Below are 24,895 nucleotides of genomic sequence, written 5' to 3'. Positions count from 1 at the left end.
CTCCTTCTTCCCCAGGCATTAGGATTCTCTGAGTGCATTGTGCTCATGGGTGTAAGAATTGACTCTAGCCTCACTAAATGTAGCCTTGTCTTGGTCACTATGCTCACAGTAATTCTTCATAACAAATAACCACAGGCATTTGTGGGGTGTTGTTTTGTTTGTTTTTATTGGGGGTTTATGTAGACTCTAGGGTTCCACATAGCTGAGTGGGACCCCAGTTATCAATTGTGAATGTTGTTTGTCATCCTTTATCCAGAGGCTGCCCAATGTCTATTCTCATAGGTGATGCGGGAGAATTGTCTGTATTTTGTCAATCATGTTATAAATAAATGCTGATTGGCCAGGTAGGAAATATAGGCGGGAAAACCAGACAGGAAGTAGAAATGATGTAATGAGAACAGGAGAATTCTGGGAAGGAGGAAGTTTATTCTTCCCACTCCTGCCTAGACCACCGAAGCAGCAGGATGTGATCTGCCCCATTGAAAAAGGTATTGAGCCACATGGCTAACATAGATCAGAACAATGGGTTAATCAAGATGTGAGAGTTAGCAAGTGAGAGGCTAGAGCTAATAGGCCAATCAGCTTATAATTTATGGAGACCTATGTGTGATTTTTCTCTGGGACTAAACAGCTGGGGAACTGGGCGGAACAAAAAACCCCAACAACAAACAAGCCAGCCCTCATGTTACAACAGGGAAAGCCATAACAAGGAAAGCACAAACCTACTCATTTAATTACGAACCCCTATTCTGGGAACATATATACTCCAATTAAGCCATGTTGAGTCACTGGGTCAAGCTCACATCTGTAGGTGAGAAATATCACTCATCCGTGGAACTTTAGGAACGAGTGCTCGCTGAATAATAAATAATCTATGTGTTACTTTTCTCTGTTCTTCTTGACAGCCAAAGTCTAGAAATGATTGCCTTCATATGCTGTTACCAATTCTTTACTCTTTGGTCCTTCTTCTCATCCTTGTGGTCTCCACACCGACAGCTAACCCAAGCCTCTCTTCATCCCTCTTAGTCTTTTCAGACTGCTATAATAGAATGCCATAGACCAAGTGTTTATACATAATACATAGCAGAAATACATTCTTGTGGGTCTGACACCTGGGGAATTTAAGATCAAGGCATTAGTGCATTTAGTGTTTGGTGAGGGCCAGCTTTGGGGCTTCTGGTATGCCACTATAACCTCAGGTGGTAGAAGGGTGGAAAAACTCTCTGGTGCTCCTTTTATGAAGATGCCAATCCCCTTCAAGATGGCTCCTAATGCCGCTATATCAAGAATTAGGTTTCAATATAGACTTCAACAGTAGGGAGTTGGGGACAAGAGGAGGTGCGTGCCCATAATACCGGCACTTGGTAGAATAAGGTAGGGGACTTGCTCAAAGAGTGCAAGGCTAGCCTGGGCTATGTAGTGAGTTTCAGTCCTTTCAGTCCACAATGGACGACAGAGCGATTCCCTCTGGGAAACAAATCAATGATTTCGGGGACACAAATGGAATCTATGACAGTCACCTGTGCTGTCAGCTCAGAGGCTATATGTCCCTTCATCTTATCTTCTGCTCCTTCAGCAGCAGCCCCTCCCTGCTCCATCACTTTCTTTCTCCTCTGGGTTTTGGGGTACCCCCAGGCCCCACTTGTCTCTGGCTTCTAAGCCCTTGCCTGGTTTTCCCTAGACCCCAGCTCCGTGGCGATGCATCTAAGGATTTGGTCAGAGGTCCCCTCTATTTTTTTACATCCCCCCTTCAGTTTGAAACACCCCTATGCTGGTGACTCCTAAATGCATATCTCTTGCATAGTTATCCCTGAACTTCATCCTTTATCCATTTGGATGCCATGTGAAGTTCTCAAACTTGAGACAGCCCAACAGAACTATACTATCTACCCCAGTTTACCCTCTTTATGTCCTCAGCCATAGGCTCTTTAAACAGACCATGCTGGCCCTGCCTCAGAGCCTTGGGGAGGTTGTTTCTGCCTAGAAAGTGTCCCCCCAACTGTTTTGTTCAGATGTCACTAACCCAGACAAGCCTCCCTTGACCATTCTTCCTAAAGGAGACCACATTCTGCCTCATTATTTTTTATGTCAGTCTAAGGTTTCTACCAGTTACCCAAGTAGTCATTATTTTATTCTCTTGGATTTTATTTGTCTCCATAGCTATTTTTCCTAGTACATTTCTCTGTAAATCTTGCTTGGATTAAAGACATTGAAAGGCCTTTGGAGCGGGTCCTGTCTGCAGGCTGTGGACCCGTAGAATTGCTAGCTCGGATCTAAAAGTCCGCAAGTACCAATCGGTGCTTGGAAAGAACTAACCAGTAAACCTCACTCATATGTACACAAATCATCCTCTTCTTAGGGGCCTGGGGAGTCAAGCTAGGGCCCTGTGTAGGCAAGGCAAGCTGTTGATCACTGAGTCACATTCTCAGCCTCAGAGGACTTCTTCTATCTATATGACATGTGGTCTGCAACCTCACCTGGATGTCTGCAATCTCGGTTAGTACCAAACCTTATTTGCATTCTGCTTTTCTCTATATACAAGCACTTATATCAAATTTCATTTATATATTATGTAAGGTAACAGATTAACGGCTTGCCACTGATCTTAACAACCTCAATATATGATTTTTTCCCTTTCTTTTATGTCAACCACTTTTACATTTGTGCTTATAAGAATCCCCCACCCAGGCTTCTCTTTGGTGTATTTGAGTTGCCAGTATCAATGCTTTTGTATTTCAAATTGGTTATTAACTGAAAAAGAATAATCTCTTGAACATAATCAGGGCAACACTAGGTCAGCAAATTAGCCACTGTGATGGCTTGGAATATATGACATGGATGCCTTAGTCAAAGGGATGAACCACATCCTGGGTGTGTGTGTACAGCAAAACAACACATAATCTAAAATATAATATAATATATATAATAATATATAAATTGTTTATCTCTGATAATATTCTAATATATACTCAAAATTAATAATTCTAATATTTGAAGACCTTGGGATGGTTATTGCTGTGATCACATACCTGGCAAGAGGAATGTGAGAGAGGAAGTGTTTCTCTGGGTTTAGAGTCCACCATAATAGAAAAAGGCATCTTGCTATCTTGTCTGCTCAGTCTAGGACAGAAAGTGGGCTCCAAAATCTCCAGGTCTTTCCCCAGGGACCTGCTGACTCCAGAGGTTTCCAAGCTTCCAAAATAGCACTCCCTGGGTGGCTGTAGGGGGATGTTTGAAGGTATGAGCCTGGAGGAGTACACTTCACATTCAGACCACACCAGGCCCTCCTGGCTGGGGTAATTGAAACCGCAGATATGGAGCCACCGGTAAGGTGAGAGCTACTGTCTTAACACCTTTCTTGAGATGTTAAAGAAAACAGATTCAGTTGGCACTGCTAAATTCACAGTGCAGTGCCGTTCTCTATGTGTCTTCCTAGTTAACACATAGCAAGTACACTCAAGAAGACAGGGAGGAGGGATTGTACGAGCCAGGAGGGTTAAGGTCACGACTGGGGAGCCCCCAGAGACAGTTGATCTTAGGTCCTGGGAGCTCCTGGACTCTGGACTAACAGCTAGGATGCCTGCATGGGATGGATCTAGGCCCTCGCATGTGTGTGACCGTTCTGTAGCTTGGTCTGTTTGTGGGGCTCCTAGCAGTGATATCAGGACCTGTCCCTGGCACTTGAGCTGGCTTTAGGGAACCTAGTCCCATGCTGGGTTGCCTTGCCCAGCCTTGATGCAGGGGAAAGAGCCTGGTCCTGCCTTAATTTGATGCACCATGCTCCATTAATGCCCATGGGAGGCTTGCCCTTTCTGAAGGGAGCCAGAGGAGGAGTGGACAGCATAGTAGACGGGCGGTGGGGGGAGGGAATGGGAGGAAAGGAGGGAGGGGAAACTGTGATTAGAATGTAAAATAAATGAAAATTTTTAATTAATAATTTTAAAAAAAATCCTGCTAGCATCATTTTCATAACTCCTATCATTATGGCTGCAAAATCCGAGATTCAGAGGAACGGAGACTTTCTCAAGGTCACATCCTTCATCCGCGGAAAGGCCTAGGGAGATGGGAAGGAAAAGGTCGGGGTGGCGGGGAGCTGGATGGCATGATGACATACAGCTGGCTGTGAAGACGCTGCAGGGGCCTGCTTAGGATGGCGAGCGCTGGCTGTGGCCTCGTGCTGATGTTTGTGGTTCAAAGGCTATGGCTCTCAAAAGATAGCTGAAGACGCCACATTTGCATCTGGAAAAAAAAAGTCATGGTGCGGCCTGGGGCAGATTGTGGTCTCTGCATGAGGGTCCTGCAGTGAAGACCTCATGGCCAAGTGGGCTTGACGGAGAGCAAGTGCCGCGTGTGGGCTGGAAACGAGTGCTTCATTCAGAGTCACAAGGAATCGCTGGGGAGTCAAAGGGAGGTCACAGCCACATAGAGAAAGGAAATGGACTGCTCTGATGAGCTCGTTCCTGTGGAGGGGAGAGGCAGGAAGTGACAGGGTGACAGAGGCAACTGAGTGTGGTGAGGAACTAGCGTTTCTGGATCCCGTGGTTCTGAGTAGATCAGTGGCCATGCTGGGGTGCAGCAGAAGGTGGCGTCTCTGCTTTAAGTAGGGTGGCTTCTGCCATATGCCTGTGTCTTGCTGCAGCCGAGGCTCCTTTAGCCTCTTATCTGGAAGTTGAGCTCTTCTCGTACTGTTCTTCAGCGAGTTTGGAATCCCTAGAGGTTATGCTTGAATGCCACACTCCCGGCTTTGGAGCCTCCTGCACTCTCCTGCTAAGCCCTGGGTGTCTGATGTCCCTCCTAATCCAAATGTTCAGGAGGTCATGGATTGCTTTTGTAGATGCCAAGGAGACAAGAGAGGGAGGAGTGGAGACCTTGAGTCAGAATCCTAGTTAGGCACAATCAGTCTACCATGGTTACATGGTGTTAGGTGTGTGTTTGTGCATGTGTGTCCTTGTGTGTGTCTCTGTGTGTGTGTGTGCGTGCACACACACATTCAAATAGCCTCTGTAGGCCTATGGTTCTGGCAAGTGAGTAGTTGTTGATTTGAACTGTGTATCCACATCCTCTGGATTGCTAGCCCATGGAGGGCTCTTCTCAAGCCTTGTTTCTGATATCTGCTTTTAGCCGGGGTATACTCCAACCCCACACTCTGGTTCCCACTTCTGTGGCTTCATGGTTTCCTATTTGGGGTTCCCAGCCAACACACCAACCTTATAAATTTTATCTCAAAGAGCTCACCACCTCTTTCAGCCTTAGTTCCACTTGGAAACTATTTCCTGTTCAGTGAGACAGAGAATAGAAATGCATATATTTCCTGGCTTTCTGTTGTGGACCAAATGAGCCCCAAGTGTGAAAAGGCGCCTCATGAGGCTGGGCCCAGTGCTCACTCCAGGTGAATTAACCAAGGCTGAAACTCTGGAGGGAGTGGTTGAGCTGAGAGAAAAGGCCAGACTAGGCCTCTAAATCCAGGGGTTTTTGTCTTCTATTCCAACATTTGTGAGTGACCTCTAGAAATCACATGTCCTAAGCCTCTTCCCCCCCAAAGTTGCCAATCCCTGATCCCTCAGGCTTGCACCAAGATTTTGGCAGGTCCTCTTTAATTTTACTAATTCAAGCTTCTCCAGCAGCATGTGGTATAGGCACCAGGGCCACACGACTGCCCTTTCCCCAGCTGATACGTGAGGGAGGGATGGGCATCACCTGGCCCAGGGACCACTGCCAGCCCAGAAGCCAGGATCTTGAAGAGTGCTTCCTAAGCAGGGACCTCTCTTTTCCAGGAAGGTGGTAGAGCCAACTCAGGGCATGTTAGCTGGAATTCCCGTCTTGTGGCAGGCATGCAGTAATTGCTGGACAGAGATGAGAAGTAGGGGAAGGGTCAGCTGAGCCCCAGTGACCCTAGGTTTAGCTGACCAGGTTGTCTACCGTCTTCTGACTCCCTGTCTGTTCTCTCTAACTGGATCTGACAGCAGGAAATGATTAGACTGGGCAGCTTGTTAAGGATCATCGATTGACTACATCCCCATCAGCAGGTGCCTTGAAGAAAAAAGCCAGGCTGTGGTGTCTGTAGAAGGTTTTGCCTCCAGGGAGATGGGATGCCTGGCTGTCTGCATCTTCTGGCGACTAATCCCATGGTAGAAACCATGCAAGCCTGCCTACGGTTCCACCCTTCCCCATGACATGGCCAGCCTGCAGGTGGGTGGGATGGAATAGGCAATCATCCTAGTTTACCTGGTGTTTTCTAGGTTTATCACTGAGGATCCTAGCTCTTAGAGAATGCTTACCAGGTAGGCAAATGGAATAGCCAGTTACCCATATGCAACATCACTGTCACCATGTCACCATTCACCACCACCACCACCACCATCACTACTATCATCATCACCATCACTACCATCATCATCAACACCACCACCACCACCATCATCACCACCATCGCCATCATTACTACCATCATCACCACCATCACCACCACCACCATCATCGCCATCACCATCATCTCTCCTCCTCTTCTTCCCCTCCCTTCATATTTTCCATATGCCAAGATATTTGTCATCAAGCCTTCACGAAGTAGACTGTACCCTTTAGGAAGCTGAGGCAGGAAGGTCAGATTTCATTCACATGATAAGCCCTTTTATTATCATATTTCCACAACACCTATTTTATGTTTGAACCTTAGATCAGCCTTCTGCTAAGACTGCCCTAATCCTCTAATCTCGGAAGGAGGTTTTCTTCAAGCCTCCACTTTGTCCTTGTCCCTGGCCTTTAGCACCATCCGTGACTAAGACTCTTTGATTGTCAGAAACTCTGATGATTGAGGCCAGCCTCGCTCTTTACCTCTTTCATACCAAACTTCAAGAGCTTGAGGGTTGTGCTTGAGCTTCTACAATAGGCAGTCCTTGAAAATGTCTCTCTGAATTTCATGAGGCTCAGTGACCTCCTGCATGCTGCCCCCACTTCCAAACTTCTTTTGTGGTACATTCCCCATGGGGCAGCAAGCATTCCTTTTTCCCCCACAGTTAGAACTGTTTGCAATCTTTTACCTGCACAGGACCTTGTGTGGCCCTAAGTCCTGGCATCCTTGAGACTACTGGCTAATTATAGCCATTGCTTAGGTGGTTTTACCAGAATTGCCTGCCATTAGTCTAAGTTTATAAAAGTTTTTGCTCCTTGCTCTATTGACATGACACAGGCTTTATACAACATTTTTTATATCTGTTTGAGTACTCCCTAGCTGGGAAGACAGATAGACCACTGAGAATAACATCTTGTACTCCAAAGGCATGTATAAGTGACTTTCGGATAGGGTGGGCTCGATTAAAATCAAATTGATTCAAATCATGATGTGAATCACTAGTCAGGAAGAGTCGATTAAATCAATACTTTCCCTTCAAAAATGCATTCGTTTTTGATATAATTTTAATGCGCAGGCTTCCCAGCTCTGACAGAGATAGATGTGGCTTTCATTTTTAGAAGTTACATAGCATGCATTTTTAAGCTGTGATTTATTTTGACATTTCCTTGAATCAATTTTGCAGCCACGTCTGAGTTTTGAGTGATGACTTGGTTATTTTATTTACCAAAGCTAATCAAACAAATGTGTATAATTTTCCCAACAAAATAAGCATGTGCACTTTTGAATGTTTAACTATTTTTTTTTTTGCTGTAAATGTAAAAATGTATTTTTGCTGAGATAAATTAGACTGTTTCAGACAGATCCAACCCCAAACACTTGTACCAGTATATTCTGGGAGTTAACCCAGTCTTTACCATTCTACCACACTTATTTATGAGTTAGGAAGGAAACGGAAGCTTTTCTACATGGATTCCCAAACTAGTTTAAAATGTAGACTGAACTGCATTTGTCTCCTTGGAAAACACGACACTTCCACCCAAGAAGTTGTTGCTGCATTTACAGAGTTGATGTGAGTCTTAATCCTTGTTCGAGTCCCTGTGTTTGGCACTGCCCACTACTGAATGACCTTCCTCAGGACTTCTCGGTATCTCCTGTGATTAACTGAGCCTTGCCATATCTGAAACAAAGTTGTCTTCATTGGGATCTGCTGGATTTTATTTTCAGAAAGTGTTTTTACATCATCCCCAAACATTTAGAATCAGATATCGTCTTAATGTTCTCTATCTTGGGATATTGGGAGGAGCCCCTTATGTCCTAAGAGCTGCGGCAAGCATGTGAGTGTAAGGATGGGCTGGTACCTTTTCCTGGGCCCAATGTTGTGTTCAACCCCGTGACTTCCTCATTCAGGACATAGCTGCACCTATTCCCTATCTACTTATTAGCAAGAGTCCATATCTTAATATGCTGAGTGAACCTGCCTTTAATCCTACCTTTTCATATACCTCTAAGTCATCAGTTCTGAACCTGTGGGTTGTCACCCTCCAGGGGTTGCATATCAGATATCCAGGATATCAGATATATACATTATGATTCATAAAAGTAAGAAAATTGCAGTTATAAAGTAGTAACAAAAATTTTATGATTGGGATCACCATAACATGAGGGTCACAGTGTGAGGCAGGTTGAGAACCACTGCTCTAAGCAAATAGGACCCTAACCTGGTTGGAGAGAACACCAGTAAGGCATAATGTTTTCTTCAAATGAACTGTTCAGTGTTAAAAATCTCAACTGGTTCAGACAAACCAGACAGGTTTAGGGTGGTCTCAACTGGTTCAGAATGGACCAGGCCGGTTTAGACTCATCTAAGGGGTTCAGACTGGTTTAGACCGGATCAGACCGGTTTAGAAAGGATCAGACTAGTTTAGTCCTGTTCAGACCAGACCAGACCAGTTTAGACCAGTTCATACCAGACCAGACCAGTTCATACAAGACCAGAATGTTTTAGAATGGTCTTGACCAGTTCAGACCGGCTCAGACCAGTTTAGACCGGTTTGACTGGTTCAGACCAGTTTAGGCCAGTTCAGACCAGACCAGACCAGTTTAGACCAGTTCATACCAGACCAGACCAGTTCATACAAGACCAGAATGTTTTAGAATGGTCTTGACCAGTTCAGACCGGCTCAGACCAGTTTAGACCGGTTTGACTGGTTCAGACCAGTTTAGGCCAGTTCAGACCAGACCAGACCAGTTTAGACCAGTTCAGACCGGACCAGACCGGTTTACAGACTGATCTCAACAGTTTCAGACCTGACCAGACCGGCCTACACCAGTTCAGACCAGACTGGTTTATATTGTTCTCAACTGGTTCAGACCAGACCGGTTCAGACCAGTTGGGACCAGACAACACTGGTTTAGACCAGTTCAGACAGGACCAAACTGGTTTATACCGGTCCCAACCAGTTCAGATTGGACCAGACTGGTTTAGACCAGACCAGACCCGTTTAAACGGTTCATACCAGACCAGACCTCTTTAGAACGGCCTCAACCGGTCTCGACCAGTTCAGACCTGTTCAGACCAGACCGGTTCAGACTGGTTTAGATGGGCTCACACTGGACCAGACCAGTTTAGACCAGTTTCAACCAGTTCAGACCAGTCTAGACTGGTTCAGACCAGACCAGACTGGTTCATACTGGACCAGACCGGTTCAGACTGGACCAGACCCGTTCAGACCAGTTCAGACTGGTTTAGACCTAACAAGACCAGATCAGACTGGTTCATACTGGACCAGATTGTTGTAGACCAGTCTCGACCAGTTCAGGCCAGTTCAGACCAGTTCAGACTGGACCAGACCGGTTTAGACCGGTTTAGACTGTACCAGACCAGTTCAGGCCAGATCAGACTGGTTTACACCGGATCAGACCAGTTTAGAGCAATTCAGACTGGACCAGACTGGTTCAGACCAGACTGATTCAGACCGGTCCAGATCGGTTCAGACCGGTTTAGACCGTTCTCAACCGGGTCAGACTGGTTCAGACCAGACCAGACCAGACCCGTTTAGATTGGTTCAGACCGGACCAGACCCGTTTGGATGGGTTCAGACCGGACCAGACTGGTCCAGACTGGACCAGACCAATTCAGACCAGTTCAGACTGGACCAGACTGGTTTAGACAGGTTTAGGCTGGACCAGACTCATGAGTCTCGAAGCCAGGAAGGAGGACCACATTCTCTGAGACTCCCGGAATAAGATGTTTTATTACAACCATTTCTGGATTGAATCATTTCTCCCTTTAATCTTCTTTCATGCCAAGTGATATTTTTCCATTTCTTCAAACAATAAAGATAAAAGCCCAATTTTCCAGCTACAAACGGCTGGCTACCTATTGTACATTTGCAGCTGACCTTTGCCGGACTCTCACAGAGGGGTGGTCCATGCTCGGTGGAGGGGATGCCACGTGGTTCTCTGGCTGTGGTGCTGGAGGTAGAGAATAAACCAAGACTTCCAGTCAAGTTCAAATTTAAAACAGTGAACGAGTATAAATAGATCTCTTGTGTTGCTTGGGCTGCACTGACACTATTCTTTTATTAATTATGTATGTATCTGAAATTTTTGTCAAGGTGTCCAGGTTTTTATTCAACAATCCTGAATGCTCAGGCTAATGTGTTACAGTTTGTTTTCCATACCACCTTAAGGTACTGAGTACCAGCCTGCTTAACTCCCTTCACTGAATTCTCTCACTGTACCATCGGCTTTTCTGTACCCTATTAGCAAACAGCTCCGACTTTGTGTCATGCACTGCTCTCATTAACGTGTGTCCTTATGTCTCTTTGTGGGGTTGTCCTGACACTTGCATGGCTCATGCCTGCCTACGTCAACTTGGCCAGGAACCAGGTCTCGGGAGCTTAGTAAAACCCAGGCTCTCTGGAGGAAAGAGTGGCACCCGGTCTGTTCTCCTCTGAGTATAGGAGGAGGATCTGGACCAGAGGTGGAGTGTGCACAGCAACATGAGCTGTGTGGCACTGGAGAGCTTTTGTGTCTTAAGGAACCCGAGGGATGCACTTGCCGGCTGTGGGAGCCTCACGTAGAAGTCATTTCTCCTTGATGCACGAGTTTCTAATAGACTGAAAAATCTCATCCTGCCTATCTTGTCCAAGTTGGTCCAGGCAGGCATGAGCCATGCAAGCGTCAGGGCGACCATACAAAGAGACATAAGGGCACGTGGTAATGAGAACAGAGCATGGCACAAAAGTGGAACCCATCAAAGCCCTTGCTTGGCTCAAACAAGCTCCTACCCCAATGGAGTAGCCAGCTAAGGCAAATAAAGCTAGCATTCCTTTCCATGTTTGTTTGTTTCCCTTAAGAATAGCCCTAGGCTGGTGTCTGGATCGCCTCTCACTCTGATCCCAACCTTGCGCCCCAAACTTATCTACTCTACCTCTCTCCAGGCCGTGGAGCACAGTACTCTGAGATGAAGCCCAAGCAGCAAGTTCTCCAGTGGCCTTGAGTCTGCAGTCTGAATTGCTCTTTAACCTGGACTCTCCCCAGGCTGTCCAGCTCTGGCCAGTTTTCTTGCTGTCCTTGCTCTACCCCTACTGAGCAGTCTAGCCTCCAGGGCCTTGGAGTTTCCTGTTACAGTACCCCCAAAGAACTGTCCCCCTAAAAGTTCCTATCGGCTGGCTCAGTACTCAGGGCAATGGAGACCGATCAATCAGGTCCAGTGCATGGGTAGAGAAATCTCTAGAGACCGTGTGCCAAGGACCGCTGTCATGAGAAACCCAGACCCCAATCCTTTATTTGAAGGCCACGGAGGTGGCTTTCGCTCTGAGCAGTTTCCCCGTAACCTTTAAAAACAATGGGCTTTTCTTATCAATCTGTGTTTCTTTAATAAGGGGGAGGCTGTTTAAGATGAGGCTGGGCATGACTAGGTGAGTTTAGGATTGTCTACCACTATCAAACCTAATTACCATTTTCCAAACCTTTCTGGAACTCTGAGAGTCATTCAGGGAGATCATTAGCATCCGCATTTTTTCTTTCTAATGAGCCTGAACTTTCCCTGCCACCGCTTAAGCCTGATGCTCTTCAACTGTTGCCCCTGTTGACTAATGAACGTAATTGGTCCCGGGCTTTTTTCCAGCCTCCTACTTTTAGGCCCAGCTCTGTCTCTACTGAAGCCAGTCCTTTCTCAAGACCACCCCGCCCCTTCACTTCCCGCCCCTTCACTTCCAGAGATTTGCACCCCCTCTCTCCCGCTTCCACCTGTTTTTTTTCTGTGGCTTTATCCTTTTATTGACCCCCCATCCCTCACCGCTCCATTTGTAACTTGGGACCCAATTTCCCCTACACACTATGTGATGTAAAGGGGGCAGCTACCCTGCTAGTTAGGGAGTGAGACCCAAAGGTAATGCAATTGAGTGAGAAATGTGTGTATTTTGCCAGTGCTCGGGGAAACGGCTGTTTAATTAGAGATGAATAAGGAGACAAATCAGGATTTCTGGAGATGCTGGAAAGGGACTTCTGGGTATTTTCAGTGTCATTATCGGATGATTTAACTGTTTATTATTTTAAATTTGAATTTCCAACTTGGGTTTTCATTTGATAAAGGAACCCTTCCACTTTGGAGGTTAGTAACAGTCACGGAGATGGGGAAAGCGATGTCTGGAGAGAGGAGAAAATATTTGCTGTGATAACGGAAAGAAAAAGGGGGGGCAGAAGCTATGGAGGGAGACTGATTATAAAACAGAAACGAAGAAAGCGTCCAGGATTTCTGGAACCAAGCTGGGATTGGTCAAAATGAGAGAATAAGGCTTAAAAGAAGCTTGGGAAGATGGCAATCTAGTAATTAAGAGAAGGCTGTTAAAAGCAGATCAGCCTGGGGTTACGTAGTTTCGTGACTTCGAACATCTTACCTGGACAAACTTTTTTTTTTTTACCTGTTTTACTCATCTGTAGAATGGGTGAAATAGCAGCACTCCTTACATTGTGAGAGTCACATGAGCTACTTGCAATGATAGCACACTTCTTGCAATATAAAATGAGCAGAAGCTGTGATTATTATGTTTTTTTTAATCCGCAAGATGGTGTAGGTAGCAAGAATAACTAACCATCAATCTTCCCTCAAGAGGACTTCAATTCCAGCTACTGTCACAAGGGAAGAGTGTGGCATTCTGAGGAAGTGAGCATGCACCTGGAATACTTGAAAGCTTGGTGCCTTTAGTGCTGGTGGTGGGGGCTGTGACCTACTAGCTGCAGGAACCACCTCCTGCTTCATCTTGGCCAATCTTCGCTTACACCTGTTGCCCCAGAGCAGGCCTTCTTTTCAGTCTTTTCAGAAGTGTTCCTATTTGGATGATAAGTCTTGTCGTTCCTTTCCTGTCTTAATTAGTAAAGCAGTATCACTCCATTATTCATCCTTTCCAGATTTTTTTAATTGCCCGTGTACCTGTGTGAACATGGGCATGTGATACATTACAATGCCGTCTCTTATTCCCTTCCCACTGGCCATAGTGACTCAATAGTTCTCATCAGAAGATGTTGGTGGCGTTCTCCTATAGACGTCACTTTGATAGGACTTGTCCCTGCTCCTCTCTGCTGATCCACTTGACTCTGGTAGGAAATGGGCGGAGAGAAGGGAGGATGGGAGACAGCATCCATGGAAGAGAGGTGTTTCTGAGGGGCGCTGCTGTGCTGGAGCGTGATGAGGCATCCTTGTCTGTTTCTTAATCTTGTGCTTTCTGGGACAATCACAGAACTTCCGGGTGCCATTTTCCTGATACGGAAAATGTGGCTAATAAGATGGACCTCAAGGGCCGGCTGGAAGGGTCACAGTACAGACATTTAGGAGATACCATCTCAAGTTACGATGCCAGTGCTTGCGGGTTATTGTGTGAGAAATAACACAGGCAGACTGGGGCTTGCCCTGAGCCTGGATCCGCTACGGAAAACTCAAGCCAGTCTTCTGCAGAACCTTTCCCACATGGGAAGGGTCAGCAGTGACACAGAAGTGACTGCAGCTGACTCTCTACCAAGGTAGATGCTGTCACAGATTCTTACGAGTTAAAATCACGGATTCCCCTCTAAATTGCCGATGTCTGGGCTGGTGAAACTTCTCAGAGAGTAAAGGCAGTCGCTGCTAAGGTTGGCAGCCCAGGCTGGATCTCTGGGCTCCACATGAGGGAACGAAAGAACCAGCTGCCTCCTACACGTTGTCCTTTAACTTCCATACATGTGTATGTATGTACACACACATACAAAGGAACACATCAATAAATGCGGTTGTAAAAAGGAGACGCGTTAAATTGCCGGATTCCAACTTCCCCTCTCCCCTGTGTTGAGAACACTGAAATTTCCATGGCCTTAGGACCTTCACCTTTTTGTTCATATGGTAACTGCGCACAGGACACATTTGTCCGTCTCTTCTGGGGTGAACCTTCCTGCTGTCAGCTTATTCCGTATACTTAGATACCAGGCTCTCTGAAGTCAGAGTGGTTGCTTCCCCACGCTTCCAGGAGACACCTAACGATAACGGGCGGTCAGTAAGAGGAGACTCACGGAGCAGGACAGCTCTCTAAGGTGTATACAGTGTTACATCTGTTTCCTGCTACCAATTGTCTTCTTGACTCTTGTGACTGCTCTTTGTACACGGTGGGCTCCTGGGCTGCGGTGAAGTGAATGTGCTATAGTTAAGACAGCTCTGGACAGGCCGTGGGTTGGTGGAGCTCCGTACTCCAGAAGTACTGGGCTAGGCCATCATACAGCTTAAAGGTATAGCCAACCTTCAGCCTGTGGGCTGCCTATGGCCAACGATAGCTGTGATTGTGGCCCAACACCAAATCATAAAACTTGCTCAAACCATCATGAGATATTTTCGGGAGGAGTATCAGCTGCCTCTTCTCCTTTTTCTTCTTCTTGAAATCCGGTAGTTCAGCTCTCAATGCTGATGAACTGTAGAACTCATGCTATCATGTTACGCTGTCCAAAGTTTGGACACCAACGACAAGGAGCTTCGTTGCTCTGTCTCCGGGCCATCAAGGCTGTCAAAAGGGTGCTTTGTAGATATTTTCTCTCCAACTCATGCTTATGCATTTAGAACCTGTCAGAGTCGTGGAACTCACAATGAAAAAAGGGCCCCCCACCCCCAACTTTTCACGGCTAGGGATGGAATGAACCCAGTCCCTCGTGCACTCCGGGCAAGCACAGTACCAGCGTTACCTCTGTAGCCCTAAAGTGGGTCTTCTTATTGTAAGCTCTGGAATTCCGCCAGCCTTGAAGTGAAGTCATGTTATTCAAATGGAATATTTGTGATTCAATAATCAATTCAATAGCAAAAGGAAAAGAAGCTCCCTGCCAGTCCTGATGGAGTAAATCATGCTGAAAGCAGACCAGCAGCAGCTCCTAATAGCTCTTGTAAACACGCTGTCACTCCGAGGGCTGGGCCCTGGCCAGCAGATGCTCTCCTGACTCCTCTCTGCTTCTGGGAAGTGCCTGCTATCCAGCTGTGACACGCATTCCGCATCAGTCAAGAGATACTTCTCAGACCTCAAGTCTCTGGGACCCAGAGATTGTTTCTGATTGTTTCCAGCTCACTCCACAAACCTTTTAGGAGGCGTCCAGGTTGCTGGAGGCTCAGAGCTGTGTGAGGCACATTTGCATGTGGAAGATGCATGGGTGACAGGCAAGTGGGGTCCCGGATGTGTACCTAAGCTTCACTCAGAGGTAAGGAAGCTAAGGTGTAGAGAACAATGACTTGTCCAAGGTTACACAGCTGAGGGTTAGATCCTGGGCTGATCCTGTGCAGCAGCGTCACATAAAAATCTCTTTCACAGCCTGGGGAGATGGCTCAGTGGGTCAAGTTCTTGGTATGCAGATGTAAGGACCTGAGATTCGTGAAGCCTGATACAGTAGTATGTGTATGACAAAATGGGAGACGAGACAGGAGAATTCCTGGAAGCCTGCTGGCTTCAACCTAACAGAGATCCACCTGCCTCTGCCTCCCAAGTGCCAGGACTAAAGGCATGTGCTGCCACACGTAGCTCTCTTAGTCCCTTTATCTTGAGAAATATCTAATAAACTGCTAAGATTGGCCTGCCTGGAAGTTGAATCTTTCTGCCTCTATCTTCCAGGTAGTGGGATTTCAGACCTGCACTCCCAAACCCAAGTGCTACAGGGTTGCCGTCTGACCTGCACAAGTGTGCCTTGGCACTTGCTGCCTTCTCCCTTGTCCCTCAGCTGCATACACCATATACTCCCTCCACACACATAGACACACTTCACCAACAGCTTCTTCTCTAGCAAGCAGTCTGCCTTCTCCTCCAGTGAACTTCCACCCTCTCTCTATTTTGCTTTCACACCAGGGTCTTTCCTCATCCACCCTGGCCTCTTCCAGAACCCCAACTTAGGCAGCTCATGCCAATGGAAAGCCCGACTATGTCCAGAGAACCTGCACCTGAATAGAATGTCAATGCAATAGTAGAACTTTCCAGGAGAAGCATGGGGTCTGTATGGTGATAGAGAACCTTACCAAAGCCACTCTGGTGTGTGTCTGGTCTCTCTTCTTTTGCCCACAAATATCCATAAGCCTTGAAAACTCAAATCAGATCAAAACCATCTCTCAGCCCTACAGTGGCACAGTTCTATCTAGGCCTCTAAGATCAAGCATGAGCTGGCTCCTCTGTTCCTCTCTAATCTCATCTCTTCCTGGTCCTTCTTTTAGTCCCCCTACTCCAACCCCAGGGGATTTGAACTCACAGCATGTCCACTCCCAGAGTCTTATAGTTCCCCCTCTTTAGACAGCTGTAAATGTGGGTCATAACTTCATTTTATTGAGATGTTTCCTTTCCTTGTGTTAAAACAAGTGTGGCTGTTCCCTGTCTCTCTAGCCACCCGGCTGATCCCCCCCCCACACACACCATGGTAGAGGTATTTTATCCATCTCTCTGCCTGAGCGCAAGCTCCACGAAGGCAGAGTCATGGCTGATTTTGTGACCATGATATATGACCCCTGCCTAGAGCAATTCCTGGTTGTAGTTGGTACACAACAACTGTGTATCTTTAGGGAACATCCCCACAAAGAACACATCTCGAGCCCATGAAAATGTCCAGGAATGATAGGAAGTTCGTCATGTAATCTGGAGCTCATGTAAACCCGTGGCGGGAGCCTTATTGATATTTGTATTTTGCATAGAGTGGCTGCATCTCTTCTCTGCTGTCACACAGCTGGTTAGCATCGGAGCTGTTTCATTTCAGCTCAGAAGCCCTCAAGCCCTCTCCCCGGATGACCACCCGCTCCCCTCACGCCAGCAAATATGAGGTGGGTTTTCTTTGCTTGTCTTCTTCTGGTTCCTGGTAATTTAGAAAGCTTTGATGTTCTTGTTTGTGTCATCCCCTATGTTCAGGGCTCAGCTGTTTAAGAGCAAAAGCCAATGTATTATGTATGGAGAACAGAGTGCAGGAATGGAGCACAGACAGGCAATTAACGAGCCCACCACATCACAGAGAGGCCCCAGTGTGGTCACGCCAGGAGCAGCGCTAGGCTTGAAGTCTGCAGGCTGGGACACCAGTTAGGCATATCTCTACATAGTCTCCTAGCGTACTGTTCCCTCACTGTCCTCCCATCTGAGGGGAGGGAGGGGAGAAGGAAATTTATCTTGTTGAAGAACCATATGTGGTCACTGTCTTGAGAGCACGTGTTTTGTAAGCCTCCTCCTTCCCACGGGTCCCAGTCTGTAAGTCTGTGAGACCAATGGCAAAGGATCCAAGGAAGGCTAACATCTCCAAGTAGATGAGAGTAAGGCGTATGAGTAAAGAAGGGCAGGAGACAAATGGAGAGGAGTGGCCAGGACCAGGGGGAGGTGAGAACAGAGGGAAATAGCAACAACCAAGGGAGTAAAAGCAAAGGAAAAAGGAAATGAATTGGGGAGAAAATACATTTGGCACACATGTATATATATGTGTGTATGTATGATGTGAGTATATGAACATGTGTGTCTGTGTATATGTACGGTGTGTGTATAATGTGTATATGCATGTATGTATGTATACATTTGTGGTGGGTGATAGGCTATACAAATAACTTTGGTAGAGTAAAGTGTAGTGGCAAAATTTTACACTTTTAGCTTTTTGAGGGGCCCACCACCCAGCTCCCAAATAACACATAAACAGAAGTTTACTATTGCTTATGAATGCCTGGTCTTGGCTTATTTCTGGCCAGCTTTTCTTAACTTATGTTATCCCGACTACCTTTTTGCCTCTGGGCTTTGATCTTTTTCTATTTCTGTATATCTTTCTTTACTTCTTTCTCCATGGCTTGCTATGTAGCCGGTTGGCTGGCCTCTGATGTTCTCCTCTCCTGGTTCTCTTGCTTTTCCTTGTTCTCTCCCCTGCTTCTCCTTCTATTTATACCATGCCTCCTAGCCCCACCCATCCTTGCTCCTGCCTCGCTATTGGCCGTTCATCTCTTTATTCGGACCACCCGGTGTTTTAGACAGGCACAGTAACACAGCTTCACAGAGTTAAACAAATGCAACATAAACAAAAGTCACATGCCTGAAGATAATATTCCCAACAGTAAGGTTTCCAGGACAGAGGGAGAGAAGGTACCCACTCTGGGTCCACTACAGGGGTTGTAATTGTGCCTCCCTCTTCTCGCCCTGATATGCTCCTCTCTGACCTGGATCTCTGTGTTTCCCTGTATTCATCTGCACATCTCTATCCGACCTTTCTTCCTCATGCCCCCTTCCATCTTCTCCTTTCTCTCACTGCAGCCTTGATGTCTCCTGGCCACTGTCCTCACCTGTGGTGGCTAAATGAGTGTCTCTGACCTAAGCAAGGCAGTTTCCCAGCTATACAGCCGTGCAGTAGCCAAGGGCCCTGCCCTGGGCTCACACTCTGCTCTCCCATTCTGAAATACTTAGGGATTTTGAGGCAGCCTGCACTTTCATTTTGCCCTATAAATTCTATCATCAATCTTGCCCTACAGCCCAGAAACTCATTGTAGGATCTGAGGGGACAGAGAGCTGTCAGATTTTAGGAGGGCAGTGAGAGGGGGAGGGAGGGAGGGAGGTTCTGGCAAGGATGACCAAATGGGGGAGCCACGTAGAAACTTTTGAGGCTGGAGTCATGAAAGCAGTTCAGCCAGATACCTGGTTGAAATAGACACTGCTGGCTAGGGCCACAAAGCACACAGAGTCTGCTGTGTGCCTACCCCCTAGTCCCAGGACAGGCTTCTGTGAAGGGGGAGCCAGCTTAAGCTACTTTACACTGGATTCTGATAAAAGCTTCTGTACCCACCCTTGGGTTCAGATCCAAATTCTGCTCCTCCAAGCCTCCATTCTCCTTTATCCTCTGCATATTCTGGTGTCCTCTGGACTTCATTCAAGAGCTAGGTGGAAAAGGCCATGCCCAGGGAGAACGCAGACTGATGGTGGGTACATCCCCAGATAACCCGGCTTCTACTTTCATTTTCTCCAAGGTCAAGGAGGCTGTGCCAGTGCTGGGCTAATAAAGATGCATGGCCCCAACTCTTCCTGCAAGCTCAGTGCTCCTGCCTGAACGGGGTCGTCCCTCTGCATCCCTTCAACACTCAACTTCTCAAACTTCCAAATTTGCATTTTTGCAATTAGGCAAAGGCTCTTGGATCATCCACTGACTGAATGATTTGGGCATTTGCTTACACACTAATATTTGCATGAACCTGGAGCAGGGGAGGGGGTAAAACCTCAGACCTCAGGATGTAGGATTTCAAATTAAAATTGGGAGGTATGGCTCACAGCACTGCCCTTGTTTGCGTGGCTGCACTGGCTCGTGGCTGTCAGCTGCCTCTTCTCCTGCGCGCTGATAAATTGCTGCAGAGCATCTCTCAGGCTGCTGGAAGTGGATGAGTCACAGGGTTTGCAGAGCCTAACTGCAAGTGTGCTGGAGTTCGAGGTAGAATGGGCAGGTGGACGAAGATCTCTTCCAGGCAGGGGGTCTCCCGGGGTCAAGAGCATCTCTTTATCTGAAGACAGCTCCGTCTGAGCAGGCCTAGAAGGTGCAGCATTTCCAGGTTGCCCACAGAGGAAAGCTAGAACCTAATAACTGACCCCTTCATAACAGCCAAACCCATCCTGCGGGTTCTTTTCAGAAAGCCTAATGGGCCCTAGGCTCTCACTGACTTTATGACAGGTCAGGGACAGAGTAATGGTGGACCATTCTCTGTGAAGCCAGGAAGAGGGTCATGAGCACGGGATTCAAGTGTACGTCCCGCCATGGCATGTTGTCGTTCTTTGGGACTTCACTCAGGTGGTGGCTTCCAGTTCATCTCTTCCATCGCAGAGGTAATGAGAGGAAGCTCTGTGGGACTAAGGGGACCCGTGGCAGAAGGACCATGGCATTGCTGCAGGTGGATTAAGCTGTTCTCTTTACCTGGGTTTGGGCCAGCCTGGTGCATTTCTCTCCTCCCTGTCACTGCGCCAGCTCCTTGCAGAGCCAGAGAGTCTATTACCCCATCGGGATGGAGGAGACAAATGACAGCAGTAACATGGGCTGAGCAGGATTAGATAAAACCAAAGAGTAATCGCACACAGCAGTGAGCAGTCATTTAAAAGGACATCCATCTCCTCGCTGGCCAGGTCCTCTCCAGAAGAGAAAGGCACCGTCCAGGTGCAGGTTAGCTTTTTTGGCTGTGTGCCAGGTTCTGGGGGGAGCTGGAACTCGGATGTGCAGGGGTGCTCATGGCTTTAGATAGCCTCAGATGAGTTCTTCCCGAGTCAGGGGTTAGAGAAACGCTCTGGAGATGGGCTGTGTGTATCCAGACAGTGCTCATCATCTGCGGGTCCCCTGGCCGGGTGCACTGAGTACTTGTATTTCTCATTTGTAAAAGGGGCGTTAGGAAAGCATCTGCTTCAGAAGGCTGTCGTGAAGAACAAACGAGGAAATACAAGCGAAGCGCTCAGCCCTTGAGAAGGATGCGGTAAATGACAAATATGAAAATTAGAGGGCAGATTTGGGCAGGCTAATGTGGTCGAAGACAGATACACTCTAGTAAACAGTCCCTGTCACCTTCGTTGCGCACAGCCTTATAAAGAGCAATGAGAGATGTTAATGTTATTTCTGAGATGCTGGCCTTCTCCCGACACTCTCTAGGAAGGAAGACAGGGGACGTCACTATTGCATCGTCCTTGTTTGTCCTAAATGGCTTTACTGAGGCATCGACCTAAGACCCCCTGTATAAAACGTCTAGGTCAGTGTAACAGCATCTTCATGGGATCATGCAGCCCTCTCCAGAATGCAATTATAGGCTATCTCCATCCAATCAGAAGAAAGAAGCTCTGCTTCTCTTGGCACTCACTCCCCAGGCCCTCTCCCAGATCCAGCCATCCGCCAATCTACTTCTGTGGCCATAAACTTACCTCTTCTAGACTTTTGTCCCAAGTAAAATTCTCTCTTACGTGGCCTTCTTGTTGGCTTCTTTCATTGGGCATATTATTTTTATGTCTAACCTATGATATTAGCACAGCACCCATTTTTCTCTGGCTAGTAATATTCCATTGTGTGAGTTTCTACTTTGCTTATCACTTGATGAGGTGATGGGCATTTCTTTGGGCAGTTTCTACTTCATTATGAATAATCCAGCATCCTTTGAAGTACTCATGGCCTTGTTCTTGCACCTTGTCCCTGTGTTCAGGAATGCTACCTTGGGACACTTTGATGGTTAGGTCTGAGGAGGTGGAATTGCGTTGCCATGCTCCTTTGGGTACTCTTCAGGATGAGCTGGCCATTAGGTACAGACCTTTTCGGCCATGTCATCTTTGTGTTCTCTCAGAAGGATCCCGTATCTGGCCCCTGCTGGAGCGGATCCTGCTTTAGGGGTGGACTTGTATTCCTTTCTGGGAATGACGTGGAGGCAAGCTGCAGATCTGTCTGGAAGCAGTGGGACCCCCAACCTTTCTCATGGGGTCAGAAAGGGAGAATGAACACCTGTGGGAAGGAAGAGATTCCGAAGTTGTAGAGTGATATCCAAGTTTTTTGCCAGCTTCTCCCTTGGCCTCTGTCAGAGGAGATTGACACACATTGCCAGGTTTTCTAAGTTGCCTCAGTTGTGGGGTCACATTGAACAAGGACCTCTGAGCCTTAGCCCTTCCCTGAAACACTGGGTGGGATGAGTCCACCTCCTGGAATGTTATAGAATCTAATCAAGCACCATGTCCACACAAAGGGGCATGCTATCAAATGAGTAGGCGCGAACACATGCATCATTCTTTGACAGAGACAGCCTCCCCTGTCTTTTGGAACTAGGTAAACTGAGGCACAGAAAGCAGTCTTGGTGACAGAGACAGCAGGGATCCTGTTGGGTTTCTCAGGAGACATAGTAGCCCGAGTGGGGCCTGCTTTCCCCGGGATGGTGTGAGGTGGGAAGGCAAGGGTTCTCCACCTTTGTTCTTTCCCTTGGTGCAGAATCATGGGTGCAAAGGAAGCTTCCCCTACATGACCTGCCGCTCTCCTCCCTCCCATATGACGTATAAGGACACCTAGGCCAGAGGGGCCTGGTGAGAGGGCTGAACAGAGAGGAGGTGACAGAGGAGGTGTCACTAAAGGGTGACAAGGCTACTGTGCCAGGCAGAGGAGAGAGTTGGTGGACTGACTGGGAGGTTATTGCCCGTATGTGTCACCAAGCTTGCTGAGAGGACGGCATGGGTACTGCTGGTCTCTTCTGGGCAGTATTGTAGGTCTCATCCTGTCTGGGAAAATGATTTCCATAGGCAGAGTAACTTTCCATTCCGATGAGGTTCCTCCGTGTTCATGGAAGGTTGCCCAGCCAGTGTTACATAGTAGTGAGTGGGCAACCAGACTCTGAAGACTCCAGCCTGGTCATCATAACCCTGCACCTCTGCAGCCCAGCCCTCCGGCTGCCCTGCACACGGCTCTTCACAGAAGCCAATGTTTGCAGCCGGTTTTATGTTTCCGCTGGGGTCCAGGGGCTGATGATGTTTCGGTTGAGGCACACTTCATGTCCGACGCCTGTCAGCATTTCTGACAGGAAGAGCCCTCATTAAAGGCTTCCCTTGTTGGCCCCCCTCCCTGTGTGCTCAGCCCGAGTGATATAAATAAGCCCCTGGTTTCTCCTTCACAGGCATTCTGAGACCCTTAGAGGTGTCTGGATGCTCTCTCTGCACCCCCTCCCAGCCACAGGGGCTCTCCAGGTGCTGCTGGTGAGGGATGGATGCTGTCATAGCCCAGGCTGGTGCCTCTGGCTTCTGTCAGGCTCCTGGGCTCTTTATAGCTGGGGAGGGGCTGTGATTTCCTCCTCCTTCTCTCTCCACAGTTGTGTTCTGGCTCCTGTGGGCTCTCAAACCAGCTCAGCTGAAGAGCCGTCATGAAGCACAGGGCAGTGGACCTGCTCAGACTGCAAACGTTGTGTAATGAAAAGATTGGGTCATGGGGAAGGGCCCCACAGTGCATGAATTTTGCTCCGGGCTGGGTGCCCATAGCTATTTCATCTTTCCTGTGTTTCAGCGTTTGTGCATGGGATAAGGCGGGTTGGAGTCAGAGCAGTTGAGCCTCTGGTCCTAGGTTCCACAGGCAAAGGAAGGATGAGGCTGGGATTTGAGGCCTGACTCGATGGCTGGCATTCCTACTCATGGCTTTATTGACTTGTCACAGTGTTAAAGCTAGAACCTAAACTCAAGGCCTCTTCCTGCCTTCCGTCTGGCTCTTCATTTTCCTTTGGCCCTCGGGGAGACTGTAGTTGTACACCCAGGATTTACTGGGCACCCAGGGGAAATCTGTGGAAGGATTTGTCATGATCTTCTTAAGGGCACGAAGCTCCCTGCAACAATTTGAATGTGTTTCCTACCATGGCACTTTAATTCATACGTGTTGTTTTTTACCGCATGACATAGTGGCTGAATGGGGCCCATCAGTCTGGGGCCCCAAGGGACTGTCATCACCTTAGCTGGGCTGGCAGGTATGGAATGCTCTTTGCTCACCTGAGTTCCCCTCTGGCTTTTTTCCTGGTCTTCACCCATAGATCTCTCTCTCTCTCTCTCTCTCTCTCTCTCTCTCTCTCTCTCTCTCTCTCTCTCTCTCTCTCTCTCTCTCTCTCTCTCTCTCTCTCTCTCTCTCTCTCTGTCTGAGGCATTCTCACTATGTAGCCTCAACTGGTCTTGGATTCATAGAGCTCTGCCTGCCTCTGTTTCCTGAGAACTGGGGTTAAAGGTGTGTCCCTCCTTGACCAGTGGAACTGTGTGCTTAACAGCTCCTCTGCAAAACATTGCCCCCAAAACATTGCAGAAAATGGATTCCCCTGACTCTGCCGCATTCCCATCGCTGTGATACAGGGGAAATGGGCTTAGATTGGCTCCCCAAAATATTTTATCCCACTGTCATCTTAACTCACTGACAGAGGGAGAGAGGAAGAGGAATCTGAGAACCTATAAAAATCGGACACCTCTGCTTTTAAGGCTCTGGGGGACATCAGGCATTCTACGGCATTAGAATGCTATTCTTTGCTATCCTTGTGAGTGGTGTGTGCCCTTGTATGTATGGGTATGTGTGCTACCCAGAGGCTAGAGAAAAGTATCCGCTGTCTCCCTTATTGATCGACACCCGATTCCCTTGACATGGGGTCTCCTGATAAGCTGAGTTCTAAAAATTTTTGTTTTGGGGCAAGGATGGCTGTCCCTCCTCCCTGCTGCCCCCCATCACCCCACCAGTGCTAGGAGTATATGTGTGCACAGCCATGCCTGGATTTCCATGTGGGTGCTGGAGATCTGAACTTACATCCTCATGCTTGTCTGGTGCCTACCAAACCGTCACCCCAGGCTTGGTTAGAATACTAAATGGGCGAATGACAATGAAGGGCAGGAAGACACACAGATGGCCTAAAACTGCTTCTGGACTTTCCTCATCCACCTCCTGTCTTTGCAGGAGAGGCTCGGACCTAGTGATGCACTTTGGAAAAATATACCCATCCCTCCTTCCACGGGGCCTTTTATCTTCCCCTGTTCCACTTTCTTTTCTTTTTTTAATTTATTTATTTATTGAAGATTTCTGTCTCTTCCCCGCCACTGC

At 47.6% G+C, this 24,895-nt stretch overlaps 1 protein-coding gene across 2 annotated transcripts in view; it reads left to right on the top strand.

The window, feature by feature from the left end:
• Galnt14 (polypeptide N-acetylgalactosaminyltransferase 14) overlaps positions 1-24,895 on the top strand; it is a 231,052-nt gene that overhangs the window by 45,614 nt on the left and 160,543 nt on the right. The window contains exon 1 of one of the 2 annotated variants that reach the window (XM_050163006.1): positions 17,041-17,156. The exons of the other annotated variant lie outside the window; for it this stretch is intronic. Within the exon in view, the coding sequence (XP_050018963.1) occupies positions 17,121-17,156 (36 nt within the window). The 5' untranslated portion in view covers positions 17,041-17,120. Of the gene's footprint in view, positions 1-17,040; positions 17,157-24,895 lie in introns of those variants that run through there. 2 annotated transcript variants of the gene reach the window in all.

The sequence above is a fragment of the Alexandromys fortis genome, unplaced genomic scaffold (genome assembly GCF_014885135.2).
Source record: "Alexandromys fortis isolate MF-2015 unplaced genomic scaffold, M_Fortis_MF-2015_v1.1 scaffold_148, whole genome shotgun sequence".
NCBI classification, from domain to species: domain Eukaryota; kingdom Metazoa; phylum Chordata; class Mammalia; order Rodentia; family Cricetidae; genus Alexandromys; species Alexandromys fortis.
Note: the sequence above shows the minus strand (reverse complement) of the source record. Positions and strands in the feature narration are given on the sequence as shown.